The 23,550-nt window shown below is 33.4% G+C and overlaps 1 protein-coding gene across 2 annotated transcripts in view; it reads right to left on the bottom strand.

The window, feature by feature from the left end:
* The window catches only part of TRIQK (triple QxxK/R motif containing), a 93,994-nt gene that overhangs the window by 30,895 nt on the left and 39,549 nt on the right, over nt 1-23,550 (bottom strand). Inside the window, exon 3 of one of the 2 annotated variants that reach the window (XM_080802245.1) lies at nt 13,566-13,644. In XM_080802245.1, the coding sequence (XP_080658371.1) occupies nt 13,566-13,626 (61 nt within the window). In that variant the 5' untranslated portion in view covers nt 13,627-13,644. Of the gene's footprint in view, nt 1-13,565; nt 13,648-23,550 lie in introns of both variants that reach the window. The other variant, XM_080802244.1, reaches the window with a different exon arrangement.

Below are 23,550 nucleotides of genomic sequence, written 5' to 3'. Positions count from 1 at the left end.
ATAATTATGATTTTAAGAATTACAAATGTTGTAATAGGAAGTCTCAATTTATATATAATAGTAATGCTAGAAAGAGAAATTATAGAGAAGGGGGAAAGCCATTATTCAAAAGACAGAAAAAAAATCAGATATTAAGTACTTCCAGGACTTAGAAAGACAAGAATATTTAATATGAAGGAGAAAACCAGATTTCAAGTTTTTTTTTATTAAATAAAAATCAGCATTTGCATTAAATTAAAGCTGAAAAACATTTAAGATAAAAAGAAAAACCTTAAAAACAGGAATGAAAATTAAAAGAAGTTATAATAATATTATTGAAAAATGTCTCATCAGAAATACCAGAAACAGGAAATGAATAAAACAATGCCATCAAAGTTCTGAGCAAGTACAAATAATATCAACCTAAAATTATGTATCCAGCTAAACTATAATTCAAAAATAAGTGCAATATAATACTGTCTTATAAACAAAGACCAAGAAATTTTGCCACTGATAGATACTTGCATGAAGGCAAAATAACAAGGAAACTTCACCAGAAGGCAGATGTGAAATACAAAAAGCAAAAAAAGCAAATATGAAGGTAGATCTAAGTAATTACTGATGACTAAAACTAAAAAAGAGCTGTAATAATTGAGTTTGTGCTGTTAAAAACAAGAAAGAAATAAAGTAATACACACAATAACATGAGCAACAGGAAGGAGTAATCATATAAAGAGTTAAAAATCTTTATATTGTTTCGGATAAATAAAGATATTAATAGGCTTTAAATTTCATTAAGTCAAATACATCACGAATAAAGTTTGAGGAATCCAAGAAGAGGAAAAAAAGGAAGAGGAAGAAGAGGAGAAACAAAAAGGAGGAGGAGGGGAAGGAGGTAAGTGGGGGAGGAGGAGAAGGGAAGGCAGGAAGGTAAAAATAGAAAAAGAAAGGAGAGAGACAGGGAGGGAAGGAGGAAGGAGAGAAGAAATGAAATGAAATGAAAACATTTCAAAAAACATTTCAAAATTTGAACAATAAAAAAACTCCAAATTTCTCAGGTAAGATTAGGGTAGAGATTAGCAAAAACCACCACAATTAAAAATTACAAAATAAAATCATGGAAATATATCTAGATTTTTCATTCACAAGAAATGATATAGAATTAAATTTCCTTGCTCAAAAATAAGGATTCATAGGCTATATCAAAAACATAAAACATAATGCTAAAGTTGAGACAAAAGTAAAGCAACAGAAAAGAAAATCAGAATACTAAACAAGAGAAAGGTATTCACCAATATTAATGTAAGATCAAAATAAAGCTCTAAGGAAAAACTTAAATTAATTTTTAGAAATAAAAAGACCATTATTTAATGGAAAAAAGAAAAAAATCAGAAATATATACAAATTTAGAAATGCTACACAACAAAAACATAGCCTTAAAATATACAAAGCAAAAACCAATAGAATTACAAAAATTAACATCTCCATCATCTTAGTGAGAGTATTTTAATTCTCCTTTCTCACAGAACGACAGCTTAAACATTCATATAAAGTACAAAATAGATTTGAACACCACAATATAAGCAGTACAGTATCCTAATGTTAGAGAATACTTATTCCTTTCAAGCATGGACATAAGAAAATAAATGAAATTGACCACATACTAAGCAATAGAGAAAAGCTTAGTATCAGAAACTGACTCTTGAAAGTCTCTGAACAAAAAACAGTAAGTTGGGGTTCAGCTGGTTAAGCCTCTGCCTTCAACTCAGGTCATGACCCTAAGTCCAGGGGCTGAGTCCCACATGGGGCTCCCTGCTCAGCCTGCTTCTCCCTCTCCATGCCCCCTCCTCCCACTCATGCTCTCTCTCTCCCTCTCTCTCTTCAAATAAATAAAATCTTTAAAAACAAAACAAAACAATATGTTTAAGAATCAATTCAAATTACGTAAATGTATAAATATATATGAAGTACCTATACATGAAAAGAGTATATATAAAAGTTCGAAAAAGCTCTAAATAATGTAATGTTGCCAATAATTAAATGAAAAAAAAAAAAAGATCCATTAAATGAACACATTATTTTTTAAAAGTTTAAAAAACAAATAGCAAAGCACTCATCTCAAATAATTACCAAGGAAAAAGCTAAGGAATGTCAATGAAGGAAATAATAAAGAGTAAAATTATGGAAAAAGAAACAGTAGAATATATAGTACCAAAAGCTAGTGCTTTAAAATATGTAAAAAATTAGACATCTCAGTTGATACTGATAAAGACATAGTTAAATAACATCAACTAAAAATAGAGACATAATGGATATTTAAAAAATACTAAAAAAATTTACACACAACTTTATGAATACATTTGAAATTTTTTCATTCAGCTTTATCACTGAATATGTTACCTAGAGTTGCTCAAAAATATAGATCTATTAATCGATTAAAAAAAAGAGAGAAAATCATTAAAGATCCACTTAAATATAAAGCAATACAGAAGTTTTTTTAGGGACTTTTAGAAACATTCTAGAAGGTTATATTTACATATTTGTATAACTTAGAGCATAAAAAAGAAGGGTATATTTCCAATTCATTATATAAATCTTGTATGACATTCAAACTAAAACTGAACAAAGATGGTAAGAGAATGGAGAGACATATGTCAATTTCATAAATAAAAAACAATGTGTAAAAAGTCATAAAATACCAGTAAATTGAAATCAACTATGTATTTTTAAGAAATCAAAACAAAGTAAGATTTATATCAGCAATGAAAAGAGAGTTTAGAAAATCTATTAATAAAATTTGATAAAATAAATAATATTCTTCTGGTAGAAAAAAATCTTCAATAAAATTCAACTTACTTCATTACTTTAAAAAATGAAAAAAGAAAAACTCTTGATAAACTAAGAACAAAGGGGAATTTCCTTAGCTCAACAGCAAATATGTACCAAAAACCTAGAAATAACATTACATATAATGGCAAAATGACTGAAACATATCCTTTAAAGTTAGGAATAGAATATAAATATCTCTATTTCTAACTGAAAAACACAACATAACAAAATACAAAAGATTAAATGCAAGAATTAAAATTTTTAAAATTATACCTATTAGAAAACTATCTATATAGAAAATCAAAGAGAAATTACAAATTATTACAACTAACAAAAAAAGGTACTCAATCGTTCATATATTCTTATCTGGATAAAATGACAAAGCAGAAAAACTCACCACAAAAAAAAAAAAAAAAAAAAAAGACCAAGAGGCAGTACCAATGGCTAGGGACCTCATCAATAAGGACATTGGTAATATATCAGAACTAGAGTTCAGAAGGATGATTATCAAGGTGCTAGCTGGGCTTGAAAAAGACATGGAAGATATTAGAGAATCCCTTTCTGGAGAAATAAAAGAACTAAAATCTAACCAAGTTGAAATTTAAAAAGCTATTAATGAATTATAATAAAAAAATGAAGGCTCTTAATGCAAGGATAAATGGGGCAGAAGAGAGAATTAGTGATATAGAAGACCAAATGACAGAGAATAAAGAAGCTAAGCAAAAGAGAGACAAACAACTACTGGACCATGAGGGAAGAATATGAGAGAGAAGTGATACCACAGGATGAAACAATATTAGAATTATTGGGATTCCAGAAGAAGAAGAAACAGAGAGAGGGGGAGAAGGTATGTTGGAGCAAATTAGAATAGAGAATTTCCCTAATACAGCAAAGGGAACAAGCATCAAAATCCAGGAGGCACAGAGAATCCCCCTCAAAATCAATAAAAATAGGTCCACACCACGTCATCTAATAGTAAAACTTATAAGTCTTAGTGACAAAGAGAAAATCCTGAAAGCAGCATGGGACAAAAGGTCTGTAACATACAATGGTAGAAATATTAGATTAACAGCAGACTTATCCACAGAGACTTGGCAGGCCAGAAAGGACTGGCATGATATATTCAGAGCACTAAACATTAAAAATATGCAGCCAAGAATACTATATCGAGCTAGTTGTCATTGAAAATAGAAGGAGAGATAAAAAGCTTCCAGGACAAACAAAAATTAAAAGAATTTGCAAACACCAAAACAATCCTACAGAAAATATTGAAAGGAGTCTTCTAAGCAAAGAGAGAGCCTAAAAGTAATAGACCAGAAAGGAACAGAGACAATATACAGTAATAGTTACCTTACGGGCAATACAATGACACTAAATTCACATCTTCCAATAGCTACCCTGAATGTAAATGGGCTAAATGCCCCAATCAAAAGATACAGGGTATCAGAATGGATAAAAAAATAAGACCCACCAATATGCTGTCTACAAGAAACTCATTTTAGACCCAAAGACAGCCCCAAATTTAAAGAGAGGGGGTGGAAAACAATTTACCATCCTAATGGACATCAAAAGAAAGTTGGGGTGGCAATACTTGTATCAAATAAAATAGATTTTAAGCCAAAGACTGTAATAAGAGATGAGGAAGGACACTATATCATACTTAAAGGGTCTGTTCAACAAGAAGATCTAACAATTTGAAGTATCTATGTCCCTAATACAGGAGTAGCCAACTACATAAAGCAATAACAAAATCAAAGAAACACAGTAGTAGTAATAAAATAATAGTAAGGGATTTTAACACCCCCTCATGAAACAGATCAGTTAAGCAAAAGATCAACAAGGAAATAAAGGCTTTAAATGACAAAGTGGACCAGATGGACATCACAGATATATTCAAAACATTCCATCCCAAAGCAACAGAATACACGTTCCTCTCTAGTGCACATGGAACATTCTCCAGAATAGATTACATCCTGAGTCACAAATCAGGTCTCAACTGGTACCAAAAGATTGGGATCATTCCCTGCATATTTTCAGACCACAATGTTTTGAAGCTAGAACTCAATCAGCAGAGGAAAGTTGGAAAGAACTCAAATACATGGAGGCTAAAGAGCATCCTACTAAAGAATGAATGGGTCAACCAGGAAATTAAAGAAGAATTGAAAAAATTCATGGAAACAAACGAAGATGAAAACACAACTTTTCAAAATCTTTAGGACACAGCAAAGGTGACCCTGAGAGGAAAGTATATAGCGATACAAGCCTTTCTCAAGAAACAAGAAAGGTCTCAAGTATACAACCCAACCCTGCACCTAAAGCAGCTGGAGAAAGAACAGCAAAGAAAACCTAAACCCAGCAAGAGAAGAGAAATCATAAAGATCAGAGCAGAAACCAATGAAATAGAAACCAAAAGAAACAGTAGAAAAAAATCAACAAAACTAGGAGCTGGTTCTTTGAAAGAATTGATAAGATTGATAAGCCCCTGGCCAGACTAATCAAAAAGAAAAGAGAAAGGACCCAAATTAATAAAATCATGAATGAAAGAGGAGAGATCACAACCAACACCAAAGAAATACAAGCAATTATAAGAACATATTATAAGCAGCTATACACCAGCGAATTTGACAATCTGGAAGAAATGGATGCATTCTTAGAGACATATAAACTACCAAAACTGAACCAGGAAGAAATAGAAAACCTGAACAGGCCAATAACAAGTAAGGAGATTGAAGCAGTCATCAAAAACCTCCCAAAAACAAGAGCCCAGGGCCTGATGGCTTCCTGGGGGAATTCTACCAAACACTTAAAGAAGAATTAATACCTGTTCCCCTGAAACTGTTCCAAAACATAGAAATGGAAGGAAAACTTCCAAACTCATTTCATGAGGCCAGAATTACCTTAATTCCTAAACCAAAGACCCTCTCAAAAAGGAGAATTACAGACCAATATCCTTGACAAACATGAATACAAAAATTCTCACCAAAATACTAGCCAATAGGATCCAACAGTACATTAAAAGGATTATTCATCATGACCAAATGGAATTGATTCCTGGGCTGCAAGGATGGTTCAACATCTACAAATCAATCAATGTTATACAATATATTAATAAAAGAAAGCACAAGAACCATATGATACTCTCAATAGATGCTGAAAAAGCATTTGACACAGTACAGCATCCTTTCTTGATCAAAACTCTTCAAAGTGCAGGGATAGAGGGTACATTACCTCAATACCATCAAAGCCATCTATGAAAGCCAACAGCAAATACCATTCTCAATGGGGAAAAACTGAAAGCTTTTCCCCCAAGATCAGGAACACAGCAAGGCTGTCCACTATCACCACTGCTATTCAACATAGTACTAGAAGTCTTAGCCTCAGCAATCAGACAACAAAAAGAAATAAAAAGCATCCAAATCAGCACAGAAGAAGTAAAACTCTCAGTCTTTGAAGATGACATGATACTTTATGTGGAAAATCCAAAAGAATCCACTCCAAAACTGTTAGAAATCATAAAGGAATTCAGCAAAGTGTCAGGATATAAAATCAATGCATAGAAATCAGTTGCATTTCTATACACCAACAACACAGAAGAAAGAGAAATTAAAGTGTCGAACTCATTTACAATTATACTCAAAACCATAAAATACTTAGGAATAAACCTAACCAAAGAGGCAAAGAATCTACACACAGAAAACTATAAAGTACTCATGAAAGAAATTGAGGAAGACACAAAGAACTGGAAAAACATTCCATGCTCATGGATTGGAAGAACAAATACTGCAAAATGTTTATGCTACCTAAAGCAATCTACACATTTAATGCAATCCTTATCAAAATACCATCAATGTTTTTCAAGAAATGGAACAAATAATCCTAAAATTTATATGGAACCTGAAAAGACTCCAAATAGCCAGAGGAATGTTGAAAAAGAAAGCCAAAGTTGGTGACATCACAATTCCAGACTTCAAGCTCTATTACAAAACTGTGATCATCAAGACAGTATGGTACTGGCATAGAAACAGATACATAGATCAATGGAACAGATTAGAGAGTCCAGAAACAGACCCTCAACTCTAAGGTCAACTAACCTTCGACAAAGCAGGAAAGAATGTCCAGTGGAAAAAAGACAGTCTCTTCAACAAATGGTGCTGGGAAACACAGACAGCCAGATGCAGAAAAATGAAACTGGACCATTTCCTTACACCACACACAAAAATAGACTCAAAATGGATGAAAGACCTCACTGTGAGACAGGAATCCAACAAAATCCTTGAGGAGAACACAGGCAGCAACCTCTTCTATCTCAGCTGCACCAACTATTTCCTAGAAACATTGCCAAAGCCAAGGGAAGCAAGGGAAAAAATGAACTATTGGGACTTCATCAAGATCAAAAGCTTTTGCACAGCAAAGGAAACAGTCAACCAAACCAAAAGACAACTGACAGAATGGGAGAAGATATTCACAAATGACATATCAGATAAAGGGCTAGTATCCAAAATCTATAAAGAACTTATCAAACTCCACACCCAAATAACAAATAATCCAATCAAGAAATGGGTAGAAGACATGAACAGACATTTCTGCAAAGAAGACATCCAAATGGCCAACAGACACATGAAAAAGTGCTCAACATCACTCGGCATCAGGCAAATACGAATCAAAACCACAATGAGATACCACTTCACACCAGTCAGAATGGCTAAAATTAACAAGTCAGGAAATGACAGATGTTGGTGAGGATGCAGAGAAATCCTCCTCCTTCTGGAGGTTCCCCTCCTACACCACTGGTGGGAATGCAAGCTGGTGCAGCCACTCTGGAAAACCGCATGGAGCTTCCTCAAAAAGTGGAAAATAGAGCTACCTTATGACCAATTAATCACACTACTGGGTATTTACCCCAAAGATACAAATGTAGTGATCAGAAGGGGCACATGCACCCAAATGTTTATAGCAGCAATGTCCACAATAGCCAAACTATGGAAAGAACCTAGATGTCCATCAACAGATGAATGGATAAAGAAGATGTGATGTATATATATATGCACACATACACAATGGAATACCATGCATTCATCAAAAGAAACAAAATCTTGCCATTTGCAATGACATAGATGGAACTAGAGGGTATTATGCTGAGCAAAATAAGTCAATCAGAGAAAGACAATTACCATATGATCTCTCTGACATGAAGAATTTGAGAGGCAGGGCAGGGGGTTGCTGGGGGTAGGGAAGGAAAAAATGAAACAAGATAGGATCGGGAGGGAGACAAACAGTAAGAGACTCTTAATCTCACAAAACAAACTGAGGGTTGCCAGGGGAAGGGGGGTATGTAGAAGGTGGTTGTGTTATGGACATTGGGGAGGGTATGTGCTATGGTGAGTGCTGTGAAATGTGTAAGCCTGATGATTCACAGACCTGTACCCCAGGGGCAAATAATACATTATACGTTAATTTTTAAAAAACCTCCATAAAATAAAGATAGAGGGAACATACCTCAAAAACATAAAGGCCATATACAAAAGACCCACAGCTAATATCATCCTTAAAGGGGAAAAACTGAGAGCTTTTCCTCTATGATCAGGAACAAGAACAGGATGTCCACTCTCACCACTGTTATTTACCATAGTACTGGAAGTCTTAGCCTTATCAATCAGACAAGAAAAAGAAATAAAAGGCATCCAATTGCCAAGGGAGAAGTCAAACTCACTATTTGCAGACATGACACTCTGTGGAGAAAACCTGAAAGACTCCACCAAAAAAATTGCTATAACTGATACACAAATTCAAGAACATCACAGAATACAAAATCATCTGTTGCATTTCTATACACCAATAATGAAGAAAGAAATACAAAACAAGGAATTGAGCCCCTTTATGACTGCACCAAAACCCAGAAGATATCTAGAAATAAACCTAACCAAAAATGTAAAAGATCCATACTCTGAAAATTATAGAACACTTATGAAAGAAATTGAGGAGGATACAAAGAAATGAAAAAACATTCCATCCTCACAGATTGGAAGAACAAATATTGTTGAAATGTTGACACTGGCTGTAGCAACTACTTACTAGACAAGGAAAAGAAAAGCAAAAATGAACTATTGGGAATCCATCTGGATAAAAAGCTTCTGCACAGAGAAGGAAACGATCAACAAAACTAAAAGGCAACCCATGGAATGGGAGAATTTGATATGCAAATGACATATCAGATAAAGGGTTAGTATCCAAAATCTATAAAGAACTTATTAAACTCAACATGCAAAAAATAAATAATCCAGTTAAGAAATGGGCAGAAGACATGAATAGACATTTTTCCAAAGAAAATTCCATTTCTATTATGTATACACACACACATACAATGGTATATTATTTTTTTTGCATTTTTTTTTAATTTTTTATTTCTTTTCAGCATAACAGTATTTAATTACTCAGGCATCAAAAAGAATGAAATCTTGCCATTTGCAATGATGTGGATAGAGCTAGAGGGTATTATGCTAAATGAAATAAGTCAGTCAGAGAAAGACAAATATTATATGATTTTACTGACGTGTGGAATTAATTTAAGAAACAAAATGTGTGGGGGGGTACCAAGAAACAGACTCTTAACTATAGAGAACAAACATGGTTACCAGCGAGAGGTGGGTGGGGGATAGTTTAAATAGGTGATGGGAGTTAATAGGTATACTTGCTGTGATGAGCACTAGGTGTTGCATGGAAGTGTTAAATCACTAAACTGTACACCCAAAACTAATACTACAGTGTATGTTAACTAACTAGAATTTCAATAAAAACTTTTAAAAATGCTATGTTAATATCATGAAAGAAAGAAACAGAATTTGCCACAAGTAGACATATACTCTAAGAAATTCCAAAAAATGTTCACCAGGCACAAAGAACATGATTTCAGATTTAAGGTCTAGGATGTAAATGAGAATTAAAAGCAGGGTGGTGGTAAATATGTATATAATTGTATGAGCTTTCACTGAATGAACTATAGTAAAAATGTCTCAGGAGTTTTAAAAATAGAATTAAGAAATGGAAGCTTCATATTTTGGTATTTCTAAATTAGGGGCAGAGAGAGGTCCCTCAAACTCTCCTGACAGCCAAAGTGCTATTATTCTGTCAATTCCATGAACTCAAATCTTGTGACTCAATTATCTTTGCATCTGCCAGTATCTAATATAGTCTACAACCCTAGAAAAGTAGTATAGTAAAGGGATTATGTGGTCATTGCTTGGAATTGAGTCCTGGCTGTACTTTCTACCAATTGTAGAACCTTGGGAAACTTCTTTAACCCATCTGTGCCAAGTCTTCCTGATATGTATAATGGAGTTATATAATAGTAGTTGCTTTTTTACCTGACTACTATGAAGATAAAATAAGATGTGCCTGGCACAAGGTGCTTAATACTGTTAGCAACTTATATTATGTAAGAAAATAGAGATTTACAGGTAAATTAGTTGTGTTTTATAATGATTTACCTCATACATATAAATATTGTTTAGCCTGATATACTTAATGACATATACTTAGAATATATCTTAATTATGTTAAAGCAGTTTTTAAAATTCTCTTCCAATCTTGAAATAATTTATCACTAGAATAATACATGCAATATTGGGCAATCTTACTCTCTATTCATATGATATTGTATCTGAAGAAAAGACCCAAACCAATTTATTTCTCCTTTAAGCCAGAAATATTTCAGAATATTGTCTTTCTTAGGTGCATTGCCTTGAAATAGAGAAGGTACTTCATCTTCACTACACATTTCAAGATCATGCTAGAGTAATTAAAACAGTGTCCATTTAATATGAGGATTCTGTATCTACAAGGTGTTTCCAGTCACAGCATTAGCCCATTTGGTTCTTACCTGAGTGAAGAATATTGTAAAGAAAGCTTTTATGAAAGCCATTAATCATTGTCATTTAGTACATAATTGAAAAGGCAAAACTTTTAGCAAAAGATAAATTAAACAGTGATATTAAAATCATCATTCAGAAAATGGCACTGGTATTGGTATTACCAAATATAGTTATTGACTGGCCATACAAAAATTATATAAATAAGTGAGATTTCATAACAAGAAGACATTGCACATATGTAATACCACTATTCTTTGTGAATGTTTATTAAGTAGCAATTGAATTAGCTTACCAATAACTTTAATAGTAAAAAACCCACTATGATATTATTTTATTTATATTTATATATATATTTATATATATTTATTTTATATATTTTATATAATATATAATAAATACATGTTTTATTTATTATATATATTTTTATATATATTTATATATTTTTTCTTACCACAAATACTGAAATATCTCTTCAAGATAATTATGGCTGATTTATTCCCTCCTCACATTTTTTATCAGATCTGGGAAACATCTGCATAGGACTCCATTTAAGGGAGACAGTGCTGGAGATGAATCTATCATCATTAGTATGAGCTCAGGCTTGTGGTACTTTCTAACCGTGATACAGAAAATCAGATAATCCTTCCTTGAGAAAATCCTTGAATTATTTAATATCTTAATTAGTTTGTATTAATTAACTAGTCAGTATCTTTTCTATTCCATTTCTCTATCTTTACAAAAAACTTATATATATCATAATATTCTACGGTATATGCTTAAGAATCTTAACTCAGTCCATTATCCTTAAAAGTAGTGAACAAAAACACCATCACTCTTTTACTTTTAATATACTGTGTTTGATTACGATTACTCTATTTGTAAAATACACACAGGATAACTCATATCCATGCAGCACTCTAGTTTACAAACTGGTCTGACACTTCTCATGGATCTCCAAAGAACCTTGTGAGACAGGTGGATCTTGTGCAGCTAATATTTTCAAGAGGAAGTAAAACAGGAAAGAGAACTTTGTATGGGAATATAATGCATATCACAGCACTCTCTGACCAGTTTAGTATAAGAAAAGGGTGGAGGCCTCATAATTATATTACTTTGTCTCATCCTGTCTTGGCTCTAACAAATATGAATAGAAGTAAATAAAAGATATGCCATGTTTATAAAAGAGAAGAATTTAGATTTTAATATCTAACCTCCAAAATTGATAGATAAAAGTCAACTTCAATAAAAACTTTGCAGGCTGTTTATTTTTTTATTTTAGAAAAAATTCATCTGTGGTGATAGAAATCTGAACAGTAGTTGCATTTGAAGGTGGGTAGAGACTGACTAGAAGCAGATATGAAGAACTGCCTGAGAAAATGGAAATGTTTCTATTTTGATTGGCATTTCTGGTTACATGGGTATGTACACTTGTCAAAATTCTAAAAATTGTATATTTAAGAGTTGGATTGTGAATCGATCCACAATATGGCTATTATTTATGTGGTTAGCATATCTCATTTGATCAGAGACTTTAATCTGATAAATCAGTCCTGTTTAAACACAAAAGTAACATAGCAACCCACACTATTTATTCATCAGACATCCTCTAAGTGAAGGAAGGAGGAATATACCCCCCCAAAAAAATCAAACATCATAAACCATCCCTCAAGAAATTTAATCCAGTTAGAAATACTTTTTTAAATTTGCATTTATCTGACTACCAGTTAGATGAGTTAGGTCACTTTGTAAGACTCTTCCAATTTCATTTTTTTATTGTAATAGTTGTTTGTTTTGTTTTTATTTTTGTTTATTCAGATTTCTTATTTCATGAATTGCTTCTTCATGTTTTGTACCCATTTTACTATTGGATTTCCAGACTACTTTGTTCATTTATTTATAGTAGGATTTTATTTTTCTACATATAAATCTTTAATTGGTTATATATATTCTAAATATTCTTTAATATTCCTTTCATTTTGCACCTCTTTTGTTTTACAGAAATATCTTTATGGTGTGCACCTTATATATCACATTTATAAAATAGGTGTATACTCTTTTGGTATCAATAATTTCTACTTATTTTCTGACTTCTATTGTAACTTCTCTGTTTATCCTTCAGTTTTTTAGAAGAGGTTTTTTACTAACTGCTATTTTTTTATTTCCAAAGTAGGAATGGATGGAAGTGAGTAGGAATATGTAAAAAGAGAGGGTGCAGGATGGGAAAGGGTAGGTTACCTTTTTCGCTTCTAAACGATTTCTGATTTACTACCCTGTAGTAAATTTAAATCTGTAGGATACAGATTCTTTAAAATTGGGGGAACTTGGTTTGTGACTTTGTATGTGGGTAATTTTTTATAAATACTTCATGAGCTCTTGAAAAGAATGGGTAGAAAATCTTGTACTTAGAGCATAGTCTAAAATAGATAAGCTTCCTCTTATTTTTTTATGTTGACTAGTGTACTTTTCTCTAGCCCACTATCTTACTAAATTAAAACTTTGAAGAAGAATTTCAGGCTTATCAAATTATTGTCATTGAGTCAACGAAGTTAAAAGTTTTTACATGGATAAAAATAAATGATTTAATAGATGATAACACTAAAAATACTATATAAAAACATCTGGCCTTAAGAAAAATGATAAAATGCATTTTTGCTTTTTTAAATTAATAAAAATTATAAGAGATTTGAAAATCACAAGTACACAAAGTGTATTTCTCTACTAGTAAGCAGGCTACACTTATTTTTTGCTCTTTAAAAATATATAGTCCTTCGTTATTCATACTCTGTGTATCATATGTATTAAGGAAAAGTTATTTTCTTAATATCACACATCATTCTTTTTTCTTTATATTAATTCACAGGAATGTATCAAAGGGAATTCATTGCTTACCAATTTGCTTTCTGTACTGATCAACAGGAAGTTTTATAGTAGAGGCATCTCTTCTACCCATCTTTGATCTCCAAAATGCCTGCTGCAAAAAAAGAAAATAATTATGATGAAGTCCTAAAAAATCAAAAGAACTATCTACAAACTTCAGGAATAATTTATTCCATAAAATTCATTTTTAAAGCAACGGGTAAAAATGTCTTTGACTATTCCCATTAGATATCAGTAAAGAACACAAATTCTTTCAAATAAATTATCAAGGATACAATTGCTGGTAATTAAATTTCCCAGTTATTTGTTCTTGGTAACATTCATTTTATCAAGTACTATAAATACTCAATTAAACCAAACTGTTAAAAGTATTATCTGTAAATGTGAAAACCACGTACCATTGATTCAGATGAGTTAGGGTGCATGCTCTTGGCAGTATGTTTCTTTCTAATTACCCATTCTGTTACACAAAAAGGCTAAAGTTTGAATCTCAAATACTTTGAATCTTGTTTTAAAAAGCATGACAGGTAAGAAAAGTGCATAAATATGAGTTCTAGTTCTGTCTCTCCTTCTGTAAACAGTATAAATGACTACCATTTACTAATATTCTCATGCTTACTCATTATATGCACTGTTTGATTTAATCCACAACACATCTTTCAAATCTTACTATTTTTATTGAATTTAAATATGTGGCAGATGTGTGGAATTTAAGAAACAAAACAAATGGGCAAGGGGGGAGAGGGGGAAGGACAGGAGAGAGAGGCAAACCAAGAAAAAGACTCTTAACTATAGAGACCACACTGATGGCTACCAGAGGGGAAGTGGGTGAGGGGATGGGTGAGGTAGGTGGTAGGGATTAAGGAGGACACTTGTGATGGGCACAGGTATTGTACGGAAGAGCTGAATTACTGTATTATTCATCTGAAACTAATATTACACTGCCAACTAACTGGAATTGAAATAAAAACTTTAAAAAATTATATGTGGCAGAAACACACTGTCACATGGAACTAATCAGAAATAGTTAAGAAGGATACTAAAATCTGAGGGAACTTTATTTACAACTTTATCTAAAAAAATAAGTTAATTAAAACGAATCCTTGGACTTCTAAACTTAAACCAGCAGATTGCAGCCCCCAAGGAAGGCAAACTCTCTAGATTTGGAATATCCACTTCATATGTGACCAGAAAGGAGAACCATCCAGAAGGTGAAGGCCATAAAGAACAATGGACAAGAAAACTTCTCTAAAAAACCATAATTGAGGGTCCAAGGAAGAAACTTCTGTCCGTGCAATGGGCCTTATCAGTGGCCTCGTGCACAGCAGGTTTATCATGCTGCATCAGTGCTTCCTGTATGTTTCCCATTCTTCCCATTCTTCCTTCTTTAAATGGGATATATGAAGCAGTTATCTTCTGCTTCACCATTAGCAAAATTTAACAGTCTGTAAACTTCAAGGAAGCACAGTCCAACCTAAGAGGGATCTTTGGCTTGTCCTAGCCACAATAAGTGGGGAACTTTAGGATCTTCCTACCAAAGAGTCAGGGAAAAGGATGTGCATGGCTATTTCATGACCAGAAAGGTAGACTACAGGAAAAATTCCTAGCTATTTACTAGAATACATGTTCTCCTTCATTTTTTAGGGTTTTTTGTTTTGTTTTGTTCCTGAGCTCACCTGACAACTTTTCCAGCCTCCTTTGATGTTAGCTGTGGGCATGTGACTGAGTTTCAGCCAACAGAATATGAATAAATTGTGTTTGCTACTTCTAGAATTAACCTATAAAAACTTTCCATATGTACCCATTCATCTGGATAAAATGGAGATGACCCCCCGAGTGACGTTGGAAATAATCTGATGAGGATGGCAGAACCTGTGACATCCTGGATTCTGAATGGCTACCCAAATGAAACCCACTCAACCAACTTGTTTTTTCTCTTTCACACCGCTGTGAGAACAAGAAATAACTTGTAGCATTTGAGCCTTTATACACTTTATATTTATGTTACAGTAGGTAGTATCACTCTAACTTAAATATGTATAGATGTCTCCATATAAATTATTAAACTGTAATTTTCCTAAAGAGCATTATTAAGGTTCTCAAATGCCAAATGTCTTTGAAATCTGTTCAGTTCAAACGTATTGTTTATTCATATATATGGTCACACAGAGCAATCCTAACAACGATACCACCTAACACAGTAAAAGGCATCCCCAAATTAACAATTACTACTTATGTGTAAGAATTCTGCTAAAAATCTATTTTCCTATTCATAATAATCTTCATATTTAACATTATGGTAATATTTAAGAATGTGCAAAGTAAGACAAAAAATCAAATAAATTAAATCTTCACCTCATAAACCATGTAGCTATCACATCTAAGATAATACAACTTTAAAATCTCAGAAATGAAACGAAGACATCACCTAATCCTATATTCTCACTTGTTATTATTTAGAACATTAATATAAGCATCACAAAAAATATCAATAGATATAATTTATTCATGTAGCAACCATTTGCATAGTGTTTTGCATCTACTAATTGTAAAAGGGAGTCAAGTTATTTTAATCTTGATTATGTGTGGCTAGAAAAAATATCACTCCATTTTAGGAGAGAAGTTAGTTTAAATAAATAAATACAAAGACATTATTCCCTCTTCAATTTAGTTTTGTCTGTTGCCTTTATGGAAAATTTTTTAAAAAGAAAATACTAAGGCCACCTACCAAAATGGCCACTTATTATTATTCCCTCAATTCCTGCTTGGTCATTTAAACCAAAATCCTAACAGAGATAATACTTCAAAGGCCAGTATTTTATTCATTCCTTACCTGTAGTAAATAAAAAAGGAAGAGCTCCATAGGGAATATTTTTTCAACAAAAGGAATTAGATTTTACTTATTTTAAAATGTACTTTAAATAAACAAAGTGATACCAAAAAAAGCTAAAGAACCTATATTTTTATAAAGGCTTATACTCGATGAATTGATACATTTTATATGTATATAACCTTTAAAAGAATTTCAACCTAAAATCTTTAAAAGAATTTTAAAGAATTTCAACCTAAGAGATACACTAAGGAGGAACTAGCCTTGAATTTTTGTTCCCAATGATTTTGGTGACTGATAATTCTTAACCAAAATTTCAAAAATTTAAACTTTGTTCTCTGAAATTATTCTATTCTATTCTTTATTCAGTCTATTCTATTTTTTAAGCAAAATACAACTTTTACCAAATGATGAAACAAAAAAAAGTCTAAAGAACACACCCATGCACAAATGACTTACATTTTATTAGCTGTAACAAATACAAAAGGTAGAAAATATTTTACTTTCCTAATAAACACATTGAGGCTATTTTAAATTATCTAAAGAGATTCCCATTCATTTGTATGTTGCAAACTGTCAGTGCCTCAGACATCTAGAACCTCTAAAATGTTCTGACTTCTCTTTGTTCTTCAAAGCCTTGCAGTAATCATCATTCATTTCTATTGCTTTGATGGTGAGATAGCAAACTCCCAAGAAATCCAGGGAGACATTAGCACGTAGAGCGCAATTTCTAATAAGGCAGCTATTTGCATACAAGATCAGCCACAATTTAAAATGTGTTGTGATAGATGCGGAAAGGGAATAACAGATTTATATTAGCATGTACAATACCAAGATTGTTTTCACAATTTAATTCCTTGGAGATTACATCTCATCACCTTCTTTTATAAAGAACACCGCATTCCCTGAGGAACTAAGTTGCTCTGAGACCCAGCTAAACTAAAATATGGATTAATAAGATAATATTTATTATTTATGAATTTCGCTGTAGAAATGATTTCAGATTAAATCATCAGAGAAGTTTTTAACATTCTTGAAACTTGATAACACATACTTAAGGAAGAAAAAAATGCTAATTTTATTTAATGCCTAAATTGCATATTAAAATATTTCATAATTAATTTTTATTTAATTAAAACTTTACACTCTTCAGGACTTTTCAGATTAAAGAGAGTGTTTTTGTTTTTAATATCCTTTCTTAACCTGAATTTTACACAGCAATTTGCCACACGTATTTTTAAATACAATATGTGACCTTTAAAAACAAAGGTAATGCGATATCCTATCACATTCTGACCAAGTTACTTTATTGCTCATTTATACCTTTTTTATGAAATCCAGAAAGAACAAGTAAAGAAATAAGAAACCTGAAGCCTCCACATATGTCTCTGCTTCCAGAAAAAGCATTCAATCCAGACCGTGACATTTAAATACAGATCAAAACACAGGTTATTAAAAAATTCAACGCATGACCACAGAAAACATAATCATCTCAGTTTTTAAGGCTAAAAGACCCTTCCTTAAAAAAATTCTTACTTTAGTATGAAGTTATAAATAGGCAGAAGATCTGCCTATTTGTTTATGACTGGATGAGAATTGAGAACCAATCATGAAAATAAAATATTATGCTGATGTTGGGATGAAGAATAAATAAAGAAGACACTTGTCCCTGATCTGATGCATTCATTATTCCCAGACTAATGGTTTAAAAACTCAAAGCTGATCACGAAAGCAAGTCATCCAAATAATGGCCCATTTCCCAGATAAAACTCTTAATATACAGGACCATTAATAACACAACTTTGTCATGTGTTACTTACTCATGTTCTGGTGCACTATCAAATTCAGCTTTTAGTTCCATGATTTTGACAAGTTCATTCACATTTTTATGAATTTACTCATGCTCTATTATGTACTTTAAGTGTCATTTCCATATTCTCCCACTTGTGGAATCTGTATTTTAATATTTCAAGCAAAAGCACATGATTCAGATCTCCAGAGATAATTCTCCACACTTAAGGAAATGAAAAAAATAAGTAGTTTAGGAGACAATCTAAGTGTGACACAGTAGACAATGTACACTTTGATATAAATATAATATAGAAATAAATTATTACAAGCAAGAACAAATTCCTGTTGTGTAAAACTGGAGAGCTAACCAGTGGTCTTCTTAATGTTTTCAGGGATCAAAGTGACTACCTCATCTTCACTTTATTAATTTCCTTTATAGCTGCAGAAAAAAATATGTCAAAACTTGAATATGTGAAAAAGTGATTCCTAAGATCCTGATAACCCAACACTGATATAAAAACTCATAAGAAAAGAAACTACAAAATAGTTAGCTGTGTAACCACCAAAAGTCATATACCAGGAAAGGAATCTTAGTTGTTGGGACTCATCCTTCAGCCATATGAGGGAACTAAAATGAATACAGTATTAACAAACAGTGCTGGAATAATTGTGTATCCTTATGGGAAAACAAAGCCAAAATTAGACCCCTACCTCACACCACATATAAAAATCAATTGAGGATAGGGGTGCCTGAGTGGCTTAGGTGGTTAACCATCTACCTTTGGCTCAGGTCATGATCTCAGGGTCCTGGGATCAAATCCCATGTCTGGCTCCCTACTCAGTGCGGAGCCTGTTTCTCCCTCTCCACTGCTCACTCTCACTCTCTCTCCCTCAAATAAATAAATAAAAATCAATTGAGGATAGATCATAGACCTAAACAAAAGAGCTAAAACAATAAAGTTACTAGGAAAAAAGAGATTATCTTTATGACCTTCGTGTAGGCAAATATTTCTCAGAAAACAGTATAGACTCTAAAGGAAAAAAAAAAAGAGGATGTACTGAACTTCATCAAAATTAGTTTTTATTCACCAAAGATACAAGGAAGAAAAAAGAAAATAAATATGTAATTTATAGACAGTTTGTAAATATTCATAATAGCTGTATCTGAAAAAAGAAATTGCATCCAGGATGTATAAAGAACTACTAAGTAATACACAACATACAACCCAATTTCAAAAAACAGGATGAAAGACCTGAACAGCAACTTCATCAAAGAAAATACACAGATGACAAATAAGCACATGAAAAAGCTCAATACCATTATTAGTCAGCAAAATGCAAATTAAAATAAGAATTAAAATATCACTACACCCACTAGAATGGTTCAAATAAAGCTTTCCTGTACAAAATACTGGGAGGATGCGGAGCAACTGAACTTCTAGTACATTGCTGATGGGAGTGTTAAATCACAACCACTTTGGAAAATTGGCAATTTCTTACAAAGTTAACTGCTAGCAATTCCACTCCTAGGTATTTATCTAAGAGAGATAAGTACACACACCCACAAAAATGCTTTGTACAAGTATGTTCATAGTATTTTTATTCATAATAGCCAAAAATTGGAAATAACCCTCATGTTGATCAACAGAAGAACTGATAAACTGGTTTATTCATACAGTGTAATATTACTCAGCAAAATACTACTACTAATAATACTGATAATATGCAACAATGGAGATAAATCTCAAAAACAGTGTGCTGAGGGAAAGAAGCAATGGCTCCTTTAGAACTAAGTCGAGTATTTATCAGTTTTATGTGCCCTTGTAACATCATTTAACAACAGTGATACCTGTCTCTTTGTTGAAACACTCATTAAAACACTTACTTCCCATGGGTGAAGGAATATATAAGAGGTAAGAAAGCAGAGCTGGAAAGCATAGACAAATCTATTACAAAATAAGTAAAGGGAAGGGGAGAGAGGATATTACTCAGAGGAAGGGAGAGGTTAAGGAAGACCTTTTTGTTATACTTTGGTTTTACTCTTGAGGGCTTGTTTTTGAATGCAGATGGAAACTGGAGTCAGTCTAAATAAGTGGGAGCCAATAGAAAGTGAGGGGGTGGAAAGACAGAAAAAAAAATTAAAAAATGATTTTCAAGTCAGTAAGAAGGGATAGAATTCTGTGCACACTAAAGGTAGTAATCACAGCAAACTACCTCTTTCACTTTAACAGTAGAGAGGAAAAAAGGATGGGTAAGATTAATTAAGTTTTGAGGTTTGGTAGTCCAAAGAAGAAGAAGTTCCACCTGGCAGCTCCACGTTCACTATGAAGTAGGAGGCATGATTATCTTCTAAGAGTGATATGAAAGGTAGAGACTTTGGAAATTTGAGTGCAGAGGCTCGAATTTACGCTGGGGAAAATTTATGCAGGAGCAAAATAGAAAGGGCTGTCCAGGGAAAACAGGATTAATGAGAAACACTATGAGACCGAATTAGTTTGGTAACTATGAATCCATGGTAGCATTAAACTACATGATTGAAAATAGCATGCTTTGGTTTCGTTTGGTTTGGATTTCCTGAGTGTCCGGCTGCTCACTTCTGGCTTTGGGAAGGGATAGATAGCTAGATTAAGTAAAGTTTAGGTTTTCCCGGAGAGGCACGACAGAAGGGCAGTAGGGGAAAAAAGTTTAGGGTACACTATAAAGTGGATAAAGTGATATGCCATTGTATCTAAAGCCAGAGAAGGAAGTGAAGACAGCAGAAGGTGTAGAGTTAAGCAGAAAGTGAGCCAATTTGGGGGCTTAAAAATTTGGATGAGATCAAATAACCAGTTTGGGGAAGAAAAGAACCAGACTTTCTTTGACTGGGGAACTAAAGGTTATTAAGAGTATCGTGTGATTGATGCTATTATTGCAATGGAGCAGGTTATGATCCAGAGTGACTAAAGTAATAGGAAAACAGCATGGCAGACAAGGAAACGAGGGCCAGGATAATACAAACATCACACATGTGGATAGTGAAGGCACCCAGGATGGTTGAAGGGTTTGGGCTAAGGCAGAAAGACTCTAAGTTAGGAAGATGGAGGAGTGACCTGGATATCCACACTTAACAACAATAAGGAGATTGAGGTGACTACAGTCAAATGGAATCAACTACAAAGGAGCTGGGTTTCTTGTTTCATTTGTCTTGTTTGTTTCTATATGCTTGGAAAAGTAAATGCACTAGGAGTGACAATAAGAAAATAAAAAGATACCAGACTTTTAACCCACAGGTATGTGGAGAATTAAAGAAAGAAGAGACTTAAGTGGAGACTTAAGAAGGCTTTATGGAAATGGTGTATTAATGTCAAGAGGTAAAAGTGATAATCAATGAAGTGCTTGAGGATGGATAGGGTTTAAGAGGGATACAAAGAAAAACAGAAGAAAGAGAAGAGCAATAGACTGGTCTGGTAAAAGAATAAAAATAAACCACAGAAAAACATGGGCATATGTGTTCAGGGGAGAACAAAGAGTTAAATGTGTCATCTTGGACAGCAAATAAAGATAACAGAAATGTGCAGTATCTTGAGTTAGGTTATCTCAAAACTGCATTGAGTACTCAGGCCTCTTCAGGAGTCAGCTGTGGCCTGGGTAAAATGAGGAAATCCTACTCCCTCTGGGAAGGGTCAGCAGGCTGGATCTGAACACTTTAGAAGAAAGACCCAGGTCTATAGAGTCTACTTAGGTACCAACTCATCAGGAGCAACTAGAGGCTCCAGGTCAGCACTTGTCAAAAATGCTGTCCATCCAACACCAACATAAGGAGTTGTGTGGGATCAAAATGCAGATTCTTCCATCATAGTCCTACTGAATCAAAAGCTCAAGGACTCAGGTCCATGAATCTCCAGGGGTTTTTGGTGGGTTTTTTGTTTTTTTTTAATTTGTTCTTGTTTTTGGTTTTTGGCCTTTAATGTTTAAGAATCACCACTTTTTTAAAAATCAGCTTATAGGTAATTCTGTGCACTAGCATTTGAGAAACGCTGCTGGAAGTAGATGGAAGGCCTCAGCAGGGACTGTGAGATCCTCCAGCCTCTTTGGTGGAAGATGAATAAGGCAGCATGACAAAGCTGAAGAAGCTTTTAAAAAATCAGCTGAAACTGCAGACTTTTTCTAAATTCAACAGGAAACCATAGAGGGTATTGGGCAATGAGGTAATCAAATCAGATACTTTTTAGTATCTATTAGATTTAGTATCTATTTCCAAAGGCAATCTACTAAGAGAGCAATACTTAGTAGAAAGGAAGAGACATTTGGTGATTGATGTTTCAGAATTTGGGAAGAGCAGAAAGGGGGTATGAGGCAGAGGAAAAGCTGAAGATAACAGTGCTTTTAAACTTGAATGATAATTATGATACAAAGTCCCAGGACTCATTATTCAAAGATACTCAGTTGGTAAGGTTGGGGAAAGACCGAGGAAACTGAATTTTTAACAAGCACTAACTCCCTGCCAACATTTTCAATCTCAGGTGGTACATGGACCACACTTGGCAAAATATCCAACTAGAAAGATGGTATGTCATTAGCAGAAACAGGTAATATAAGGAGTAATAGGGAGAAATAAATAAGGGGTAAGTGGTGAGGGTAGGGGAGTATTATAAATATACATTATAAAATGTTTATAACTGCTATAAGAAAACAAGGCTCTTGGGGCACCTGGGTGGCTCGGTGGGTTAAGCCTCTGCCTTCGGCTCAGGTCATGATCTCAGGGTCCTGGGATCGAGCCCCGCATCGGGCTCTCTGCTCAGCGGGAAGCCTGCTTCTCACTCTCTCTGCCTGCCTCTCTGCCTGCTTGTGATCTCTATCTGTCAAATAAATAAATAAAATCTTTACAAAAAAAAAAAAAGAAAGAAAGAAAAAGAAAACAAGGCCCTCGTTTTTCCTGAAATCTCATAGAATTGGTTTATCTAAACATGGTTGTATCACTAATTCCCTGGCCTCCATCAAAAAATACCCACAAATATTTTACTTACTTTTATTTTAATGCATTTTTAATGCACAGATTGTTGTGGCATCTGGACACATGACATACTTGAAAACAACACATTAAATTTATACAGCCCAGAATAGACAAAAAGCTGCCTTGTGTGTACCATCAACAATGCTCATCACTGGGGGAAGGGGTGCTACAGTAGCAGGGTCCCATGGAATTATTATTTTTTAAATTCTAAACTTTGCATGAATATCAAAGGAATAAACACTTCAAATGTGAGAAGGAGAGAATTTCTACCAAGTAAGTGACCATGTTCCTAATTGGAAAATGATCATTACTTTTACAGAGTTTAAATTCAGCAAAATGGGAAACGTACTTCAGTTAATTTTTTGCATTATATTTGCAAAAGG

This window comes from Martes martes (genome assembly GCF_963455335.1).
Source record: "Martes martes genome assembly, chromosome: 4".
NCBI lineage: Eukaryota > Metazoa > Chordata > Mammalia > Carnivora > Mustelidae > Martes > Martes martes.
This window is presented reverse-complemented; position numbering and strand designations above follow the sequence as displayed.